At 52.3% G+C, this 14,599-nt stretch overlaps 1 protein-coding gene across 1 annotated transcript; it reads right to left on the bottom strand.

The window, feature by feature from the left end:
• Window positions 1–2,615: 2,615 nt before the first annotated feature.
• Window positions 2,616–14,190, bottom strand: HOMER3 (homer homolog 3 (Drosophila)). The gene is made up of 9 exons (XM_010084825.1): window positions 14,177–14,190; window positions 12,500–12,656; window positions 11,546–11,677; window positions 11,010–11,117; window positions 7,354–7,475; window positions 6,268–6,424; window positions 4,382–4,492; window positions 3,611–3,700; window positions 2,616–2,804 (listed from the first exon to the last, which is right to left on the bottom strand). Exons 1-9 carry the CDS (start codon window positions 14,188–14,190, stop codon window positions 2,616–2,618), a joined length of 1,080 nt encoding a protein of 359 aa, XP_010083127.1.
• Window positions 14,191–14,599: the final 409 nt, after the last annotated feature.

A 14,599-nucleotide genomic window follows, 5' to 3' on the forward strand; every position in this document is an offset into this window, starting at 1 on the left:
TTTTTTTTTTAAACAGTCCCTGGCTGACTCTCAGCCTGACAAGAAGAGGTTGAACACTCTGTAAAACAAGGAGAACTTCCTGAAGGATGAAGATGAACTGCAGATCCCTCATATCTGTGACTTGTCGCATGACTTGCGGACCTTCTTGAACTTGGTGGGTCAATTGTTTCTGCTGTAAGTCTGGTGCAGTTCTCCAGGGATGCCAGGTTGTACTTCAAGGATATAAAACACATAAGGGACGAGAAGAGCCTTCAACAGCGTAAGAGCTGGATCTCACGCTACGCTGCTGCCTGTCCGGGTCAGAGCAGGTCCTGGGGGGTCAGAGCAGGTCCTGGTGAGGGTGGCAGGCGGCACAGTGCTCCACGAAGCTGCCGGAGCTCGGCCGAGCACCACGCTGCAGCTTGCATCTGCCGCTCCCAGGGAGTCCTGCTGGGATGTGCAGCAGCTTGACTCAGGTCCTCCCTCGCAGTTGTTGGGAAAGGTCTGAGCTTGGCGTCCCTCGGGAGAGATGATTCACCAGGCGGGGCACACACCAGTCTGGTCAGCTCCCATCAATACAAGACACGGGGCTGTGAAATGGTCCCTGACAGAATTTAGGGTCGCAGCCACAGAAGAGGTGCGAGAGTGTTGTAGTATGGAACAGAAGAAACTTTTGCTCTACTTTCCTCCTCCCATACTCCCAAATCCCCCCCTCCTCCCTCCATATGACAGTGATGGAGACGCAAACCAAACACACCTTTCTGGAGCTGATCTCTATTTGAAAAGAAGTTTGCTCCTGTAGGAATAAAATATGAACACTGGCATGGGGTGGTAAACAAGTCCCTAGAAATTTTTGCCACCCAGTTACTTCCTTCCCTTCTTAAATACCCTGAAACAAATATTACTACAGTAGCTCCAGCCCCGTTACAGTTGTGAGAACACTTCATGCAAAAAAAGAAAAAAAAAAAAGAAAAAAAAAGGTAAAAACCAAGAAAAAAACCCCAACCCCAAACCAGCAAAGCCCTTCCCCGGTGATGCAGGTCTGGAAATCTCGATGTTTCCTCCTCACCCCCGGGAGAGGGAAGGGCTTTGCCTGGACACAATCCAGCCCAGAGTCACCAGCAGCTCTCCGCTCCAGCAGATCCCCAAGGTGCCAGACCCAATCCTGCCCGGGCTTGCAGGCAAGTGCATGGAAGCTGCAGGTTCCTCTCATGGTCAGCAGGTGAGCCAGAGGAGAGGCAGGTCCTGGGGAGCCGTGCTGCCCTTCCACGGGTCCGCCAGGACGGCAGTACACGGAAGCCAGAGCTTGCTGAGTACCAGAGTCTGTGCAGACTTGTGAATCATTCCCAGGATTACTGCTGTCTTCAGGTAACTTACAGGGGCAAAAAGGGCAAAAAACCAACAAGAAAATCCAAATCCATCAACACTCCTGTACTAATTACTTCTACAGACACAGCTTCGCTATTCGGCACAGGGCTAAGCATGCTCCGAGGTGACTACGGGGGAGACGACACAACTTTCCAGGTTTCTGTGGAGCCTCCCTCAGTTCCTATTACTAGACAACATCTACGATAACTCACAAACTTCCCCGCGGGGCACCGGTCCCAGCATGTTCCCAGCGCCTCCTGATCTCATTTAATGTGGCCAAGCCTGGCAAGCTGGGACCCGTTCCCTTCGCAAGGAGCGCTGCTCAGCCGACATGGAGCAGGACGTCTCTGCGGGCTGTTTCCCAAGGAAAAAAAAAAACAAAGAAAAAAAAAAGAAACCAAGAGCAACTGAGATTTGCTCCATTTAATTTCAATGAAGTGCAGCCCTCAGAGGCCAGGAGAGATGCCAGTCGAGAAGTGTGGATGTCCTATTTCTCGAATGCCCCTTTCCCAACCAAACCTCTACTCTTCTCAGCTTAAAGTTTTAACAAGTCATCAAACCCCACTGTGTTAAACTAATAAGAACTTCAGAACCTGCAGTTCTTTTTCCTCTGGAGGATGTGACTGAACAGTGGAAAGGACACATGGGCAGACAGCACCCTGCTCTGCAGTGGGGACATCGCTGCCTCTGGAAGCTCCCGACAGTGACCAGTGTTACTGGATCCTGTTAGAAAGACATGATGGAGTTAGGGCTGGGGAGGAGAAAAAGGAGCAACTGTTGTCCTCAGTGTGCTAGAACATCTCCTCCCTCCCTAGGTGGGGAAACAGACAGCTTATTTGCAAAAGGCAAGTGGTTTCCTAAAAAACTACTGAAAAAACACGAAGGCTGCTCAGCCCCTTCCCCTAGAAAACTGTAAAAACGTTGGAGACACAGTGTGGCATCAGGGAGGCTGGGAAGGCAGCACGGGGACAGCGGCGGTCTCTGGACCACGCCACAGCCATGGCAGGGTCCAGAGAGGTCTGGCTGTGATTCTGGATGCTCCCTGTAGAGGATTGCGGAGCTCAGGTCCTCTCTGCCCTCTGTCTGGGTGTCCCGGGGGCAGTGAGGGGCTGTGGCTGGTCTCCACACTGTCCAGGCAGCTGCTGGTATGTTGGTGTATCCTGCCCGAACAGACCTCCGGGCTGTTCTGTGACCGTCATCGCTGTCGGTGACCAGTCCCAGCTCGGGCTCCCCTCCTCTGGAGGCATCTCCCTTGAGTGTGCTGCTGCTCAGTTGCTCTCTACCAGCTTGGCTAGTCCCTGACGGATCTCACTGAGCTCAAATATCTTCACATCCATTATCTCTGCCACCTTGGTGACCTCGTTCTGGATCTTCTCCCTCTCGGCCAGGGTATCTGCCAGCGTCTGCTCGGCAAGGTGAAGGCGTCGCTCCAGTTCAGCGTTGCGTGCCTCCAGCTCCTGCCGGAGGACACAAGCGCAGTGAAAAGGCTGCCCCAGCGCTGATACACGCTGCTCACAGACCACCACCCTTATCTCCACGAAACAGCCCTGCTCACACCCCAGCACAGGCTACGCACACCCAGCCAGCGCAGATCTCCATCAGTTCTTTTTGAGGGACCTCCCCATCTCGAGCCACAGCACCCCGGCACGCACACACATGTGAGCACGTGTTCCCCAAACCCTGGCATCTGCCCACAGTTTGCAAAGGTGCTATAAACTCACATCTCCTCTATCATCTCCTGGTCTAACAGCATTTGATGTCTGGAGATATTATTCTGCCATGAAAGCCAGTGCCTGCAGGGGTGAGCCCCACAGCAGATCCCCTCGTTCAGCAGCTCGGAGGTAAACACAGGCAGGCAATGCCCCGAGAGACTGCGCAACAGATCCTGCTTCCATCTGCGTCCCTGCCCCGAGGTGCAGAGCAGCTTGCATCCCTCCTGCCAGCCTGAGTCAGAGCTCTGCTCCCCAGCCACCCCAGAGAGACGGAGGGTCACAGGACATCACCTGTCCTACGTCAGGGGCTACTACACGTGCTAGGGGAGAGTACGTGAAGGCTGGGTCTGCTATTTGCCTGCTGATTGTGGCTTATGTCATATCTGAGGGATACAGGGAGGGTGGAGGAAGGCAGAGATAAAGGCAAGGACCTGTTCCCATCATCCAGAGGCAGACACAGGCATGACAGCTCTGCGGCATTCACGCTCTGGCTCAGAGGAGAAATGGGGACGGATCCCTCAACTCTGAGTGCAGGGGTGTCCCAGATCTGCCATCCTCCCCTGCAGCTTCTGCAGCGTCTCCTCGCGCTCACCCTCTGCTTCCCATCGGCTGCACTTCTGGCTCTTTAGCATCTGAATCTCCTAAAACATAGAGAGGAAGAGCATCACGTCAGACCAGCCCTGTCCCAGTGGGGCCAGCTCCCACCACCTCCTGGGGCAGATCCCAGGCTCTTGGGGCCAGGGTCCCTGCTCGGCTGGTGGGTGAAAGCCTCAGCACACCTTTGCCTTGCCCCAGAATTTTTCCTCTAGCCTGAGTAGCTCCAGTGAGGGGAGAGAGATCTCTTCTCACTAAAGGATCAGGAACCCCAAAACACCTCCCCTCCCCAATCCCTTTGTGGCTCTGTCCCCCCACCCTGCTGAAGCACGGCCACCAGAGAGCCTGGAGATGTGCAAATCAGAGAGACTCTCTCCACATCTCCCCTTCTTCACAGCCTCTGTCATTAAAACTCTGCTTTAAATCATTCATTTAAATGCAGTGAAAGCGAGAAGCAATTACCACACTAGAGGCTAAGTGCAGCTGCAGGCGGTGGAGAGGGGAAGGGGTAACACACAGCCCTGACTCTCTGCTCAGGGCTGTTTGCCTGGGAAACTCCCAGCACTTGACTCTCACTCAGCTTTGCTTTTCTGGGGAGGGAGACCACCGACGGGGCTGCACTGGCTTGCAGGAGGCGCCCTCTGATCACATACAAGCCATAATGACAGACAAGGTGTTGGGGACTGACAGCCCCCCCAAGCTCCAGGCTGTGTTTTATGGGGTATTACCTCGTCTTTAGCCTTGATCAGGAGTTCCAGCTCCTCCAGGGTCTGGCTCAGCTCTTCCTTGTTGTTCTCACTGGAGGAATCGTGAGCCCCCTGCGACTCCAGCTCTGCTACCTGCATGGAAGCAAGCACAGGGGAGGTGAGCTCAGAGATACAGGGATGTCCTGGCACCTTATCACCCACAGCCATTCCCTGTCATGTTCTGGCTTCCTTGCAAACCCAACTGGGCTTACAGCAGGGCTGTCAGGAAAAAAAATTCTCTCCTTCTGCTCTGCCTAGATCACACACAGAAACACACTGTGTCAAACTCAGTCTAGAGACTCTGTCTCCACTTTCTCCTGCACTCTTCCAGCAAAGCACCACAAAGTGACAGCTCGATCCAGCTCCATTTCCATCCCTGGGCAGAGATTGCTGAGGGCAAGGGAGTTACTGCAGCTCAACCACAGCAGAGCTGGGAGGAAGGGTTTGCCCAAGTGTGCTTCCCATTCCTGAAAAATTCAGCCCAGTGGCTTAGATTATTCATGAAGAGGATTCATTTTTAAAAGCTCATCAGAAGGTCTGCAGCAGCTACTGCCCAAGCTCTCACGGGGCTTGCACTGAGCTGTGCAAGTACAGCTACAGCGATGAGAACCCTCACGTAGACACGGCTCAGACCCCAGTGTGACATTTTCTGCACAAGCAGGGGCAGCAGGGCAGCGCTGGCTGGACTCAGCCCCTGCCAGGGTCAGTGGGAACAGTGGTGGTGAGCTGTCAGGCTCCTGGGGTCATGGCCAGAATCAACCAGCTCTGGCCACAAAAAGGTTTAGGGACAATAATTTACATGTTTCATTGAGTTACAGTTTCTTCTGGGATTCTGCAAAGCCCCCAAGTGGTTGCCCTTCACCCAAGGCTCATGAAATCCTCACTCCTAGCTCCTGGCTGTGCAAACAGCTGAGTATGCACAGAGCGATGGCAGGGAAAAGGCAGCACAACCCAGCCAGCCCCGAAACCACACACAGACCCACGCACAGCCATGGTCTCTGCTGTACCTAGGGCAGGCTCCTGCTGCAGAGGAGGAAATTTGTTCCATGCAGCTCTGAGAACTAGCAAAGGGCACGGTGAACCCTGGGGGACGGCTGCTGGCTGCACAGACTGGCCACGCAACAGCCAGCAAGCGGCATCAGCTGTTAATTGCTCTAAATCCCTGCTGGCTTTTGAATGAGCGAAATGGCTTTATGCCTTCTCCAGGGCTCCAGAGTCCTTTCCCACCCAAACCCCAACCGTCCTAAAACCCTTTCCCAAGTACTCTGCAGTCCTTCCCTCCCAGCAAACCCGACCGTGTGACTGTCACTCCTCTGCCCAGACGCACACATGCCTCCTCGGTCCATCTGTGACCTCTCTGACTTTACATAGGTCAAAAGATCCCATTATTCCAACCGAACAAGGGCTTGTTTGTACTCTGCCACCCGGGTTTCCTGATGTTGCAGCTTAGATTCAAGCTAATTATAGCAGAAAGAGCAATCTTCATCCTTCCTGTAGCAGACAGAAGATTGCCCCCCTCAAGGGGGGCCACGGATCTCACTCGGTACTGCTGGCAGCTGGGAGCTACCCCCAGAGAACCTGACGGGAAGCTGGTATTCTTTGACTTTGTGCTCTGGTTTCTTCCCTTTATCTACGGGGATTCAGCACACCCCCAACTCCCTCTGCAGAAAACAGGAGCTCTTGCGAGAGCTCCCCGGTTACATGGCCTTATTCCTTGACATGTTTTCCCTGACACACTCCTGCAGCATCCTGGATTTCCATCCCGTCTCCTGCTGACACCCACGGAAAGTGCTGGGAGAACGGGGTCAAGGACGGCTCTGGGACAGGCCTTCCTCTGACCTGCTCTGCAAGGGTGCCCCTGCGCTCACCCGCTGCCGCAGCGTTTCCGTCTCCTCCTGGTAAGCGGCCAGCTGCTTCTTCCACTGGTCCACGTTGGCGTTGGCTTCATGGAGAGCAGCCACGAGCTTATTGTTGTTGTCCTGGAGGCTGAAGAATTCGGCTTCCCACTGGACCTCACTCACCGATCTGTGTGTGCAGAAGAGCATAAGAGAGTCTCAGCACAAGGTTTCTTCCCCCAGTGCTAACATGTGCTGAAACCATGCTCTGGGAAGTGCTGGGCAGCTCCCTGTTTTCTATTTGGCTTTTGTATCACTTCCCAAATTTAAATGTTTCTTCCAGCCCTGAATCTGCATCTCTTTATTCCTGGATAGTATTTGACTTTGAGGCCATGTGTGCTTGCTTGAAGCTGCATAAACCACGCTGTGAGATTAACGAGAGGGGGTGGGTGGGGAACATACAGCTACTACAAAGGAGCTTTGCAATGTGGGACTGTGAATCCATTTCTAAAATTTTTGTTGGATTTGAGTTTGCTTCAAATAAAACCCTACCACCCCAGACTCAGGAGAAGGTACCAAAGCACACCTGCTTTTGATTTAAAAAATACTCTAAGTGTTCAGCTGGGAGCTCAGCAGGAGCCACAGGGCATAATCCAGCCCAGAGTCTTTTGAGCAGACAAAGAGCGGAAGCAGCAGGGACTTTGCTGGAATCATCAGGGGAATTAACACAAATGCAGCCCTGGGCCAGCTGGAAAAGTGTGAACATCTTCTGGTATCACAAACTACTGATCTGTAGATAACTGGCATCAACTCATCCCCGCTGCGGGCACAAAGCATTCTCCTTCCCACGCTGCCTGAACAGCAGATTTCACCTCCAAGCTGGAATGATTTTCTACTGGGGAACAGGGGAAATTGGTACTGTGGAGGGTTTGAGCTGCAGCAGACGTGGGGCATTACTCAGCTGCATAAAGAAGGAGCATTGGGTCAAAAGCATGTGGAATGAGGCCACTCGGTTATTCAGGGTCCCTGCAAGCACTGGGATGACAGGGACACGCACCAGATCCTGCCAGAACAGAGAGTTTGGGAGTCAGAAGCAGAGAGAACTTGTGGCAGCCTCACCCTTCTGAAAGCATCTTCTTCAGCCGCTCCTTCTCTGTTGTTATCTCGACATCGGCGCTCTGGCTCCGGAACAGCTTGTCTTCTCCTGGCCCATTGGAGCTGATGATGGGGCTGGGCAGCACCTGGGGGATGAGGAAGAGGGGGATTATCACACGGCAGAGAAGACAGGCCATTCAGACACAAGGTCTCTGCAAACCCATCCACAGCCCGCATTCACAGCGCTCAGTCCCTGCACCCTCGCGAGGAACGCTGGCTTTCAGTCCCAACTCTTCGGCAGTGCTGTGCTGGTCTGCGTGACAAGGGGTGGCAGCCATCCTCGTGGATGGCACAGCACCAGCCACAGCACAGCGATGACTTCGGAAGGTACGCGGAGGGGTGGGTTAGTGCTCAGCTCTTCCAGCAGCTGCCCTGCTGCCACATCCTCCCTTCTCCTGTCGCTGTTCCATGCCGGGGCAGTGATCCCAGTGCACAGACACCCCGGGCAGGATCCCAGATCTCTCCCAATGAGACAGACAGTAAGTGTAGTCAACAGAGGTAGTGTCTGTATTGTTAGTGCGAGAATTTCAGTTTTGCATTTCTCCATTTTTTTTTTTTTCCATTTGGGCTTTTTAGCCTTAGTTATTGTGTTGCTTAGGAATTGCATACGTAACAGCTGAGTTTTTTTACTTCCATGATATTTTAGTGATGTTGAAAGTTTGGATTATCATTATGCATTTAAGGCTCACTGGAGGCTAAGGTTGATTCACAGCCCCAACACAGGAGATGGCTCATTTTCTCAGTGCCACTAAATAGTTTAATCATTCCTACACCCCGAGCAGGTGGGCTCACAGCTTGCACACACCAGCTATTCCTCACTCCCGACTTGAGGTACTGAATTCTCTGGCCCTCAGCTTCTCCTTGAGAAATGCCAGCGATGTTACAGCCTGTAACCGGAGTCCCACGGCTGTGCACAACGCTCCGAGCTGCTCAAGGCACCCGTTTCAGGGGTTGGCTGAATTCTTAATGGGATTTTCTTGGTGGTTCTCAGAGCAGGGCAAAGACTTAATAAACTCTGAACACAGACCTGCCAGGCCACCTGGGTTCAGTGGCCACTCCAGCTCCTGTGCCCTGAATGAAGACCCCGGGTGCCACTGGGACAGTGTTTCTCAGGGTCAAGGGAGGGGAACTCTGCTATTGCTCAGAGGACTGTGGCACCCACTTTCCAAAGGTGTGGGAGAAGAAACTCACAGCCCCTGCACCAAAGTGTTCCCTCCTCTATGGCTCTATATCCCCAGGTGCATCAGAGCTAGCAGAGATGAACAATTCGTCCTCCCAGGCTGGAGGGAGCTGACAGTGGAGGAGAGATGAACATGCAGAAGCCAAAGCAGACCTCAGGTCCTCCAGCCCCTCCAGAAGACCCCGTCTGCCCGGTCTCCGCTCACGGCAGAGCAGAAGGTTGGCATGGACAGGGCAAGCTGAGCTATAAAAAGATTCTCTGAGCAGAGTCTCTGGGATCCCAAGCTGGGGACTGTGGGACCAGGTGGCTGGTGAGCCTGCTGGAGCTGATAGTAGCCCTCAAATGCCCACGATAAGGACAGCCACCTGCCTCCAGCGTCAGGTGACATCTATAAATAGAGCCAGGCAGGGCCACGAGATGTCACGAAGCCTTCCAGAGAGTGACTGAGAAGGGAGGCCTGCAGAACACAGCCCTCCCCAGCAAGGTGGGGAAACTGAGGCAGGGAATGGGCAGGAGTGTCCTGTTCTGGTGTGCTGAGCCTCTGCGAGTCCAACTGGAACTGGTAACAGCTGAAGATGCTCCAGACTGTTTTGTTGCTCACATTATCCCCAGTAACACTCTGTGATGGGGACTGGCCTGAAAGGTACCAGAGGACAGAAGAGAGCTGCTCTCATGGGATTTCCCCAGCTCGGAAAATCTGAAGCCCAAGTAAACTGGTGCAGATGCAAAAAATGAGGGAGCCCTGATTTAATTTCAGGAGACAGACCTGCTCTCTGCTCACTTGCAAACAGAAACACAATCAATTATTCAAGGATGAAACTCATGTCTGAAGCTCTAAGGTTGAGACTGCGAATCAGCAGAGGGACGGCAGAAGGGACGATGGGCTGTGGGGAGGGCAGGACATGCAGGACAAGAGCTGCATGGCCACATGGCAGGGGATACTGCGGGTGTCACTGTGTCAGCGCACTGGCTGGGTTCACACTGTGGCAATTTTAGTGCTGCTGAGTCAGGTAAGAAGAATGAACGGAGCCTGATCTGTGATTAACCTTCACCTTCTGCCCTCCTCATCCCTTCTGCTGCAAGGTGCCACTGCAGCACAGGGGAGATGAACGCATCCTGTTGTGGCACCTAATGAGTTCTGCCTGGTGTAAAAAGGATTAAAGGGAGTATCCCTATTCCCAGCCTCTCTCTCCTGGCCAGGGGAGCTCTCACGGCTGCATCTGGCCACAAATCTCTGTCTTGGGCAATTATTACTGACTAGAGTCTTTTACCTAAAACTTTGGTTCCGCTATGCATGCTCTACTCTGCTCCCTTCTTCATTTCCCACCCATTAGGATGGGGTTTAGAATTAGCAGGAGCCAGAAGCCAGGCAAATTTTCCCCATTTTTGCACCCCACATGACATTTACAGTCTCTGCAGAGCCACAGCCTCTGCCTCCCCCTCTTCTCCCTGCAGACCAAGGTACTGTTCACACTCCCTCCTCCTTCTCTGCTGCCACTCCATCTGTACTCAGCCCAGAGAACGCGGCGTCCTCCATCCTACTGCCAGGAGCTCTGGGAAATGCAGAGTCACCTTTGGAGTGAACTATTTGGGAGGACAGCTTCCCCATCAGCACCAAACTGCTTCACCCCACAGCTCATCCTCTCCCCTCCATCCCTCTGTGGCTGGAATTGGTTCAGCTCTACAGGGAGAACAGCAACAATTGCCGGTGCGATGCATGTGAGAATGATCTGTGATGGGCTGAAGCTTTCTGGCTTGGTCTCCTGGGGGAAAGAAAATTGAGTGACTGGCTGTCGTGTGTGTAGTTCTACCTCAGGGGAGAGCTCCCAAGGGGAAGAGTGACTCCTACTTTCATGGCACAGCTTCTCTTCCACAGTGGAAATAGGACAGAAACAGAAGAAGTCTGGCCAGGACTCCTCAGTCCCCAGAAACCTGCTTGTCTTTCCATGAACCCCCATGGACAGCACAATCGCCTGCTGCCCAAGAAGGGGAAGAAAAATGGTTGGAAAAAAAAGGTTGTCTTCCTTCCTACGATCTTCAACCAGGCAACATGCACTCCCGCATGCTGCTTGCCCGTTATTGTCACACTGAGCTCCCCCAGCAGCTCTGAAGAAAAGAAGAAACAAACCAAAAACCATAAAACTGAAAAATCCCAACCACCACATCTAAACAACGATTCCTCTAGAATGGCTTTATAAGACATCAAATGGTTTTGATTGTTTAACTGGCAAAGAGGGAGGAGTGTGAACCTTCCCAGGAGCTCCCCTTCAGCACTAATTAGGTAATTATTTCATGTGTTTCAGTAGAGTGACCACAGGGCCACAGGTGTCATCAGAATGTGAAGCTCCAACCTCAGTGTCCGTCAGGAAAGCTCCCAGAGAGAAAGGGATGAACAACAAGTTACTAGAGGAGTTCACTTGTGCCTCTTTCCAAGCGTTACCTGGTGAGACGTGATGTTCAGGGCAGGGTTGGTCAGCTCTGTTTTATCCTGGGACTTCTCCCTGGCCAAACGCGCTGCTTCCTTCACTTCCTGGAACTTCTCTGCAAACTAGAGGGGAGGGGAAAAGTCACTCTGGTGCTACGCCAAAATGCAGAACGAACTAGAACTGATGCCTGGGTTACTCCTCCTCTGCAACATCATTTGATGTGCTTGTTAATTTCTCTTCAACAATAAAATTCAGGGAATAGCCCTTTCCTGCCCCTGCCCATGATTCTGCCACTCTGGGGTTAGCTAAATAGCAATGGCAGAAACAGAGCCCAAAGTCCTAATTCAATTTGTGATCCTCAAAACACTCTGAAAATATTACTTTACAGCTCTTCCTAGTATCTTTGCATCTTGCATGAGATTTTAGCACAGCGGGAACAGCATTACATGAGGTTCCTAAAGCCTCCTCTCCCGAGGGTGATCTCCCCTTCAGGGTTTCAGGGACATTCCCCCAGCTAGCATCAGGTTTGTGCCAGCACCTGCAGCATTACCTGGGAGAGATGCTGCTCCGAAGCAAAACCCAGCCCGTACACTGTGTTGGCTCGGCTGTCCGCCCATTGTCCAAATTTCTGGGATGTCTTTGTGAAGGTCATGTTGGGGGTGATAGTGCTGTTGATGATTGCCTGCGGAGAGAGGCAACAAGGAGAGTCAGAGGAAACTCCAGCCTGCTGCCCTGGGGTGGTGGTGTGGGACTGAGCACCATAATCCCCATGTACTCGAAGAACTAGGGGTAGAAAGCTCTGGTTTTTAATGTAAAAGGCAACAGCTCTGGCTGGCTACATGACATGAACAGGTCTCAATCACCTCCTCTACTGAAAAAGAAAAAAAAAAAAGCCTCAGTATCATCAGCTTCCTCCACTGCTGGAAAAGAAAATAAGAGACTATGTGTGTCTGGGGACTTAACAACTTTCTGATGTTCTCCATTTTCATGGCAAGTAAGAGGAAAAAAAAAAAAGGCTTAATCAGCAGTCAGTCAGGACTAGCTATTACGAAACACTCTCTGCTGGTTAGGGTAGCAACAAAATAAATAGCCTGGGAAGGCTGCCGAATCCCTGCCACTGGAGGTCCTCAAGAACAAGTCAGGAAAACGCCCATCAAGAAGAGTTTAGGGAGAGTTAATCGCATTTGTTGGAAGTGACCGAACAGACTGCTTCTGAGAACTCCCTCAACCTCTGTCTGGCATCCCGTTGTATCTACAGGGGTTGGTTTCAGCACAGGATAGAGGCTCTCAGAAAAATCTTGTGTTTTATATGCATGGGGGTGGGAAGAGACACACTTGAGCGTGGAGGCAGCGTTCTACCTTCCACTCTCTGCGGTGAAGATGCTAGAGTGCCCATGCTGAGAACCGACCAACTTGACACCAAAACCATCAACACCAGAACAGACTTTGGCTGCAGAAAAACCTGCTGTCGAGCTGCGCGATGCTGTCAGCAAATGCCCTCTACCTTGGTGCCCCCCACGCTGATGATCCGGTACACATTGCGCGTGGCATCGTAGAAATAGGAGACAGTCAACGCGTGCTTGCTGGCCGGGATCCAGTTCCGTTTGGTGGCAGGGTCAATCTGGAAAACATGGGCCCTGGTGCTGAAGATGGGCTGCTCCCTGCAAGGGAAACGAACGGGGCTGTCAGGGGAAGCTGAGCAACGCGGGAAGCGCATCGACTTCCTGGCACTCGTGTTGCGTTATACCGCCAGCAGCACTTCTGCTATTCCCCCTCTCTCCGGGGATCCGAGACACTCGGCGCTAAGCAACAGCTACCAAAACCTACAGGTGGAGGATTCTACCTTCCTCTAGAGGTTCTCTGTCCTCCTCTGCAGTCTCCAGACATGTCCAAAGACCACAGCCTCATCGTTCCAGCAATAACAGACTACACCCTCAGGTTAGTACATCTCCTACGCACGTTCACCCAAGGATGGGCATGCGACTTGCAAGCAGAAGCACAAACAGGACATCACAACCTCATGTTCTGGGCATACCTGATGGTCCTTCACAACACAGCTGGTGTGGCAGAGTTACACTAATGATCAGGGGTTATATTATTTTCAGCTTAGTCTGAAGCTTTCTTTCACCATCCCTCAGCACCTTAAGTGGTCAGTTCCTTGGGACTTCACCAGGTATATGACTTCTCTGGCTGCTGTATGATTTGTATTTCTTAGGATGTCTCTGAGCTGGAGCTCTAGGGAAAGGGATGGATGGAGGATGTGTCTGGGATGTGAGCAAAAAAAGCGCCTTCCCCTCAGCACAGCTCTTCCTCCCTGGAGTCGCGCTTGGGAAGCGCATCCTGCAGCGAGAGGTCACATCGCAGGATGACAAGCAAGTCTCTTAACAATGAATCAAAGGAAACACTTCACCACACAACGTGCAGCTGCTGCAAGAAAGCACTGAACCAAGCACTGCCCAGAGTTTGTAACCAGCAACATCTGACTGCCATAAGGAGTTGAATCTCAGGCATCAGGATAAAACTGGAGTGCTTCAGGAAGGACCATTTCCGTGACACAACAGTCCAGGTGCATCAGGGCTTGGGGTATTCATTTGACTTGGGTTAAAACCCAAGGCACCGGCCATTGCCACACTCCCTACCCAAACCTAGTGAAACGTGATGCGATTGGAAACATCCCACACCCCCAGGACAGCTGCAAACAAGGCACAGCCACAATCCTGTACGGGCAAGCTCCCAAAATCCCAGTATTTATATTTCCTCCCCATTCCAAGTCCTCACAGCTGCAATGAACAGACCTCCCCATCAATGCAAAGACAAATGTACCTGGTGCTTTCCGAAAACATCACCAGAACTCAGGAAGGAAATAAAATGTTCCCTTCTACCTCCCTGTTTCGAGCCTCGTTCCCAGGTTACAGCCCTGCCTCAAACCTCTTGTGACTGTCAGAGGGTTTAAACCAGCCCCCTCTCCGCATCCTCTCTGCCTGGTTTTATTCAGACACAGCCTGTTTCTGGAATGAGATTCACACGTTCCAGGCTCCACTAACAGATACTAAATTTTACACGGATCACGGCTTATCCTTTGAGACGCAGCATCCACAGAGCAGGGAAAAAACCAAACGTTTCTGCACCTGAACCCCCACGTGCTGGGCTAGTGTCAGAAAGAACAGAGGAAGGACGTTACCTAGTTGTTGACATTGGTTAGTAAGGGTAAGACAGACTACAGGCCAGTGGAGTTAGCACACGTCTCTCCTCCAACAGCTTCCTTCTCGGGTCTCCTAGCTGGACTGAGGCTCCTTTTGGGTTTTGCCTCCACAGAGATTCATTTCCTAGCGATGGAAAAGTCAGCTGTTATTTATCACACCGAACACAGACACAGCGTTCAACCAGGCAGCGTTTAGGGGCTTCGTTTGTCCCAAACTCACAAAGCTTGTAATTCGTCATGATTTCTCATCCCTGAACAAGTTTTTTTCCCCTGTCATGGGAGATAATTGGGTGAGCTGTGTGACTGCAGTAAATCCCTTTGGCAGCAGGCGCTGGCTGTTGGGAGAGGGCCACGGAGGAGCCTGGGAGGCTCTCGTGTTTCCAGTCACACACACGTGATGCT

Source organism: Pterocles gutturalis, unplaced genomic scaffold (genome assembly GCF_000699245.1).
Source record: "Pterocles gutturalis isolate BGI_N339 unplaced genomic scaffold, ASM69924v1 scaffold15250, whole genome shotgun sequence".
Taxonomy (NCBI): domain Eukaryota; kingdom Metazoa; phylum Chordata; class Aves; order Pterocliformes; family Pteroclidae; genus Pterocles; species Pterocles gutturalis.

Excerpts from the sequence above, each read along its gene's own strand:
- HOMER3 (XM_010084825.1), bottom strand. Across the intron at positions 6,425-7,353 it reads AAGAAGATGCTTTCAGAAGG|ATCGGTGAGTGAGGTCCAGT; the intron begins GTGAGGCTGCCA and ends CTGCACACACAG. Across the intron at positions 3,701-4,381 it reads TGATCAAGGCTAAAGACGAG|GAGATTCAGATGCTAAAGAG; the intron begins GTAATACCCCAT and ends TCTATGTTTTAG.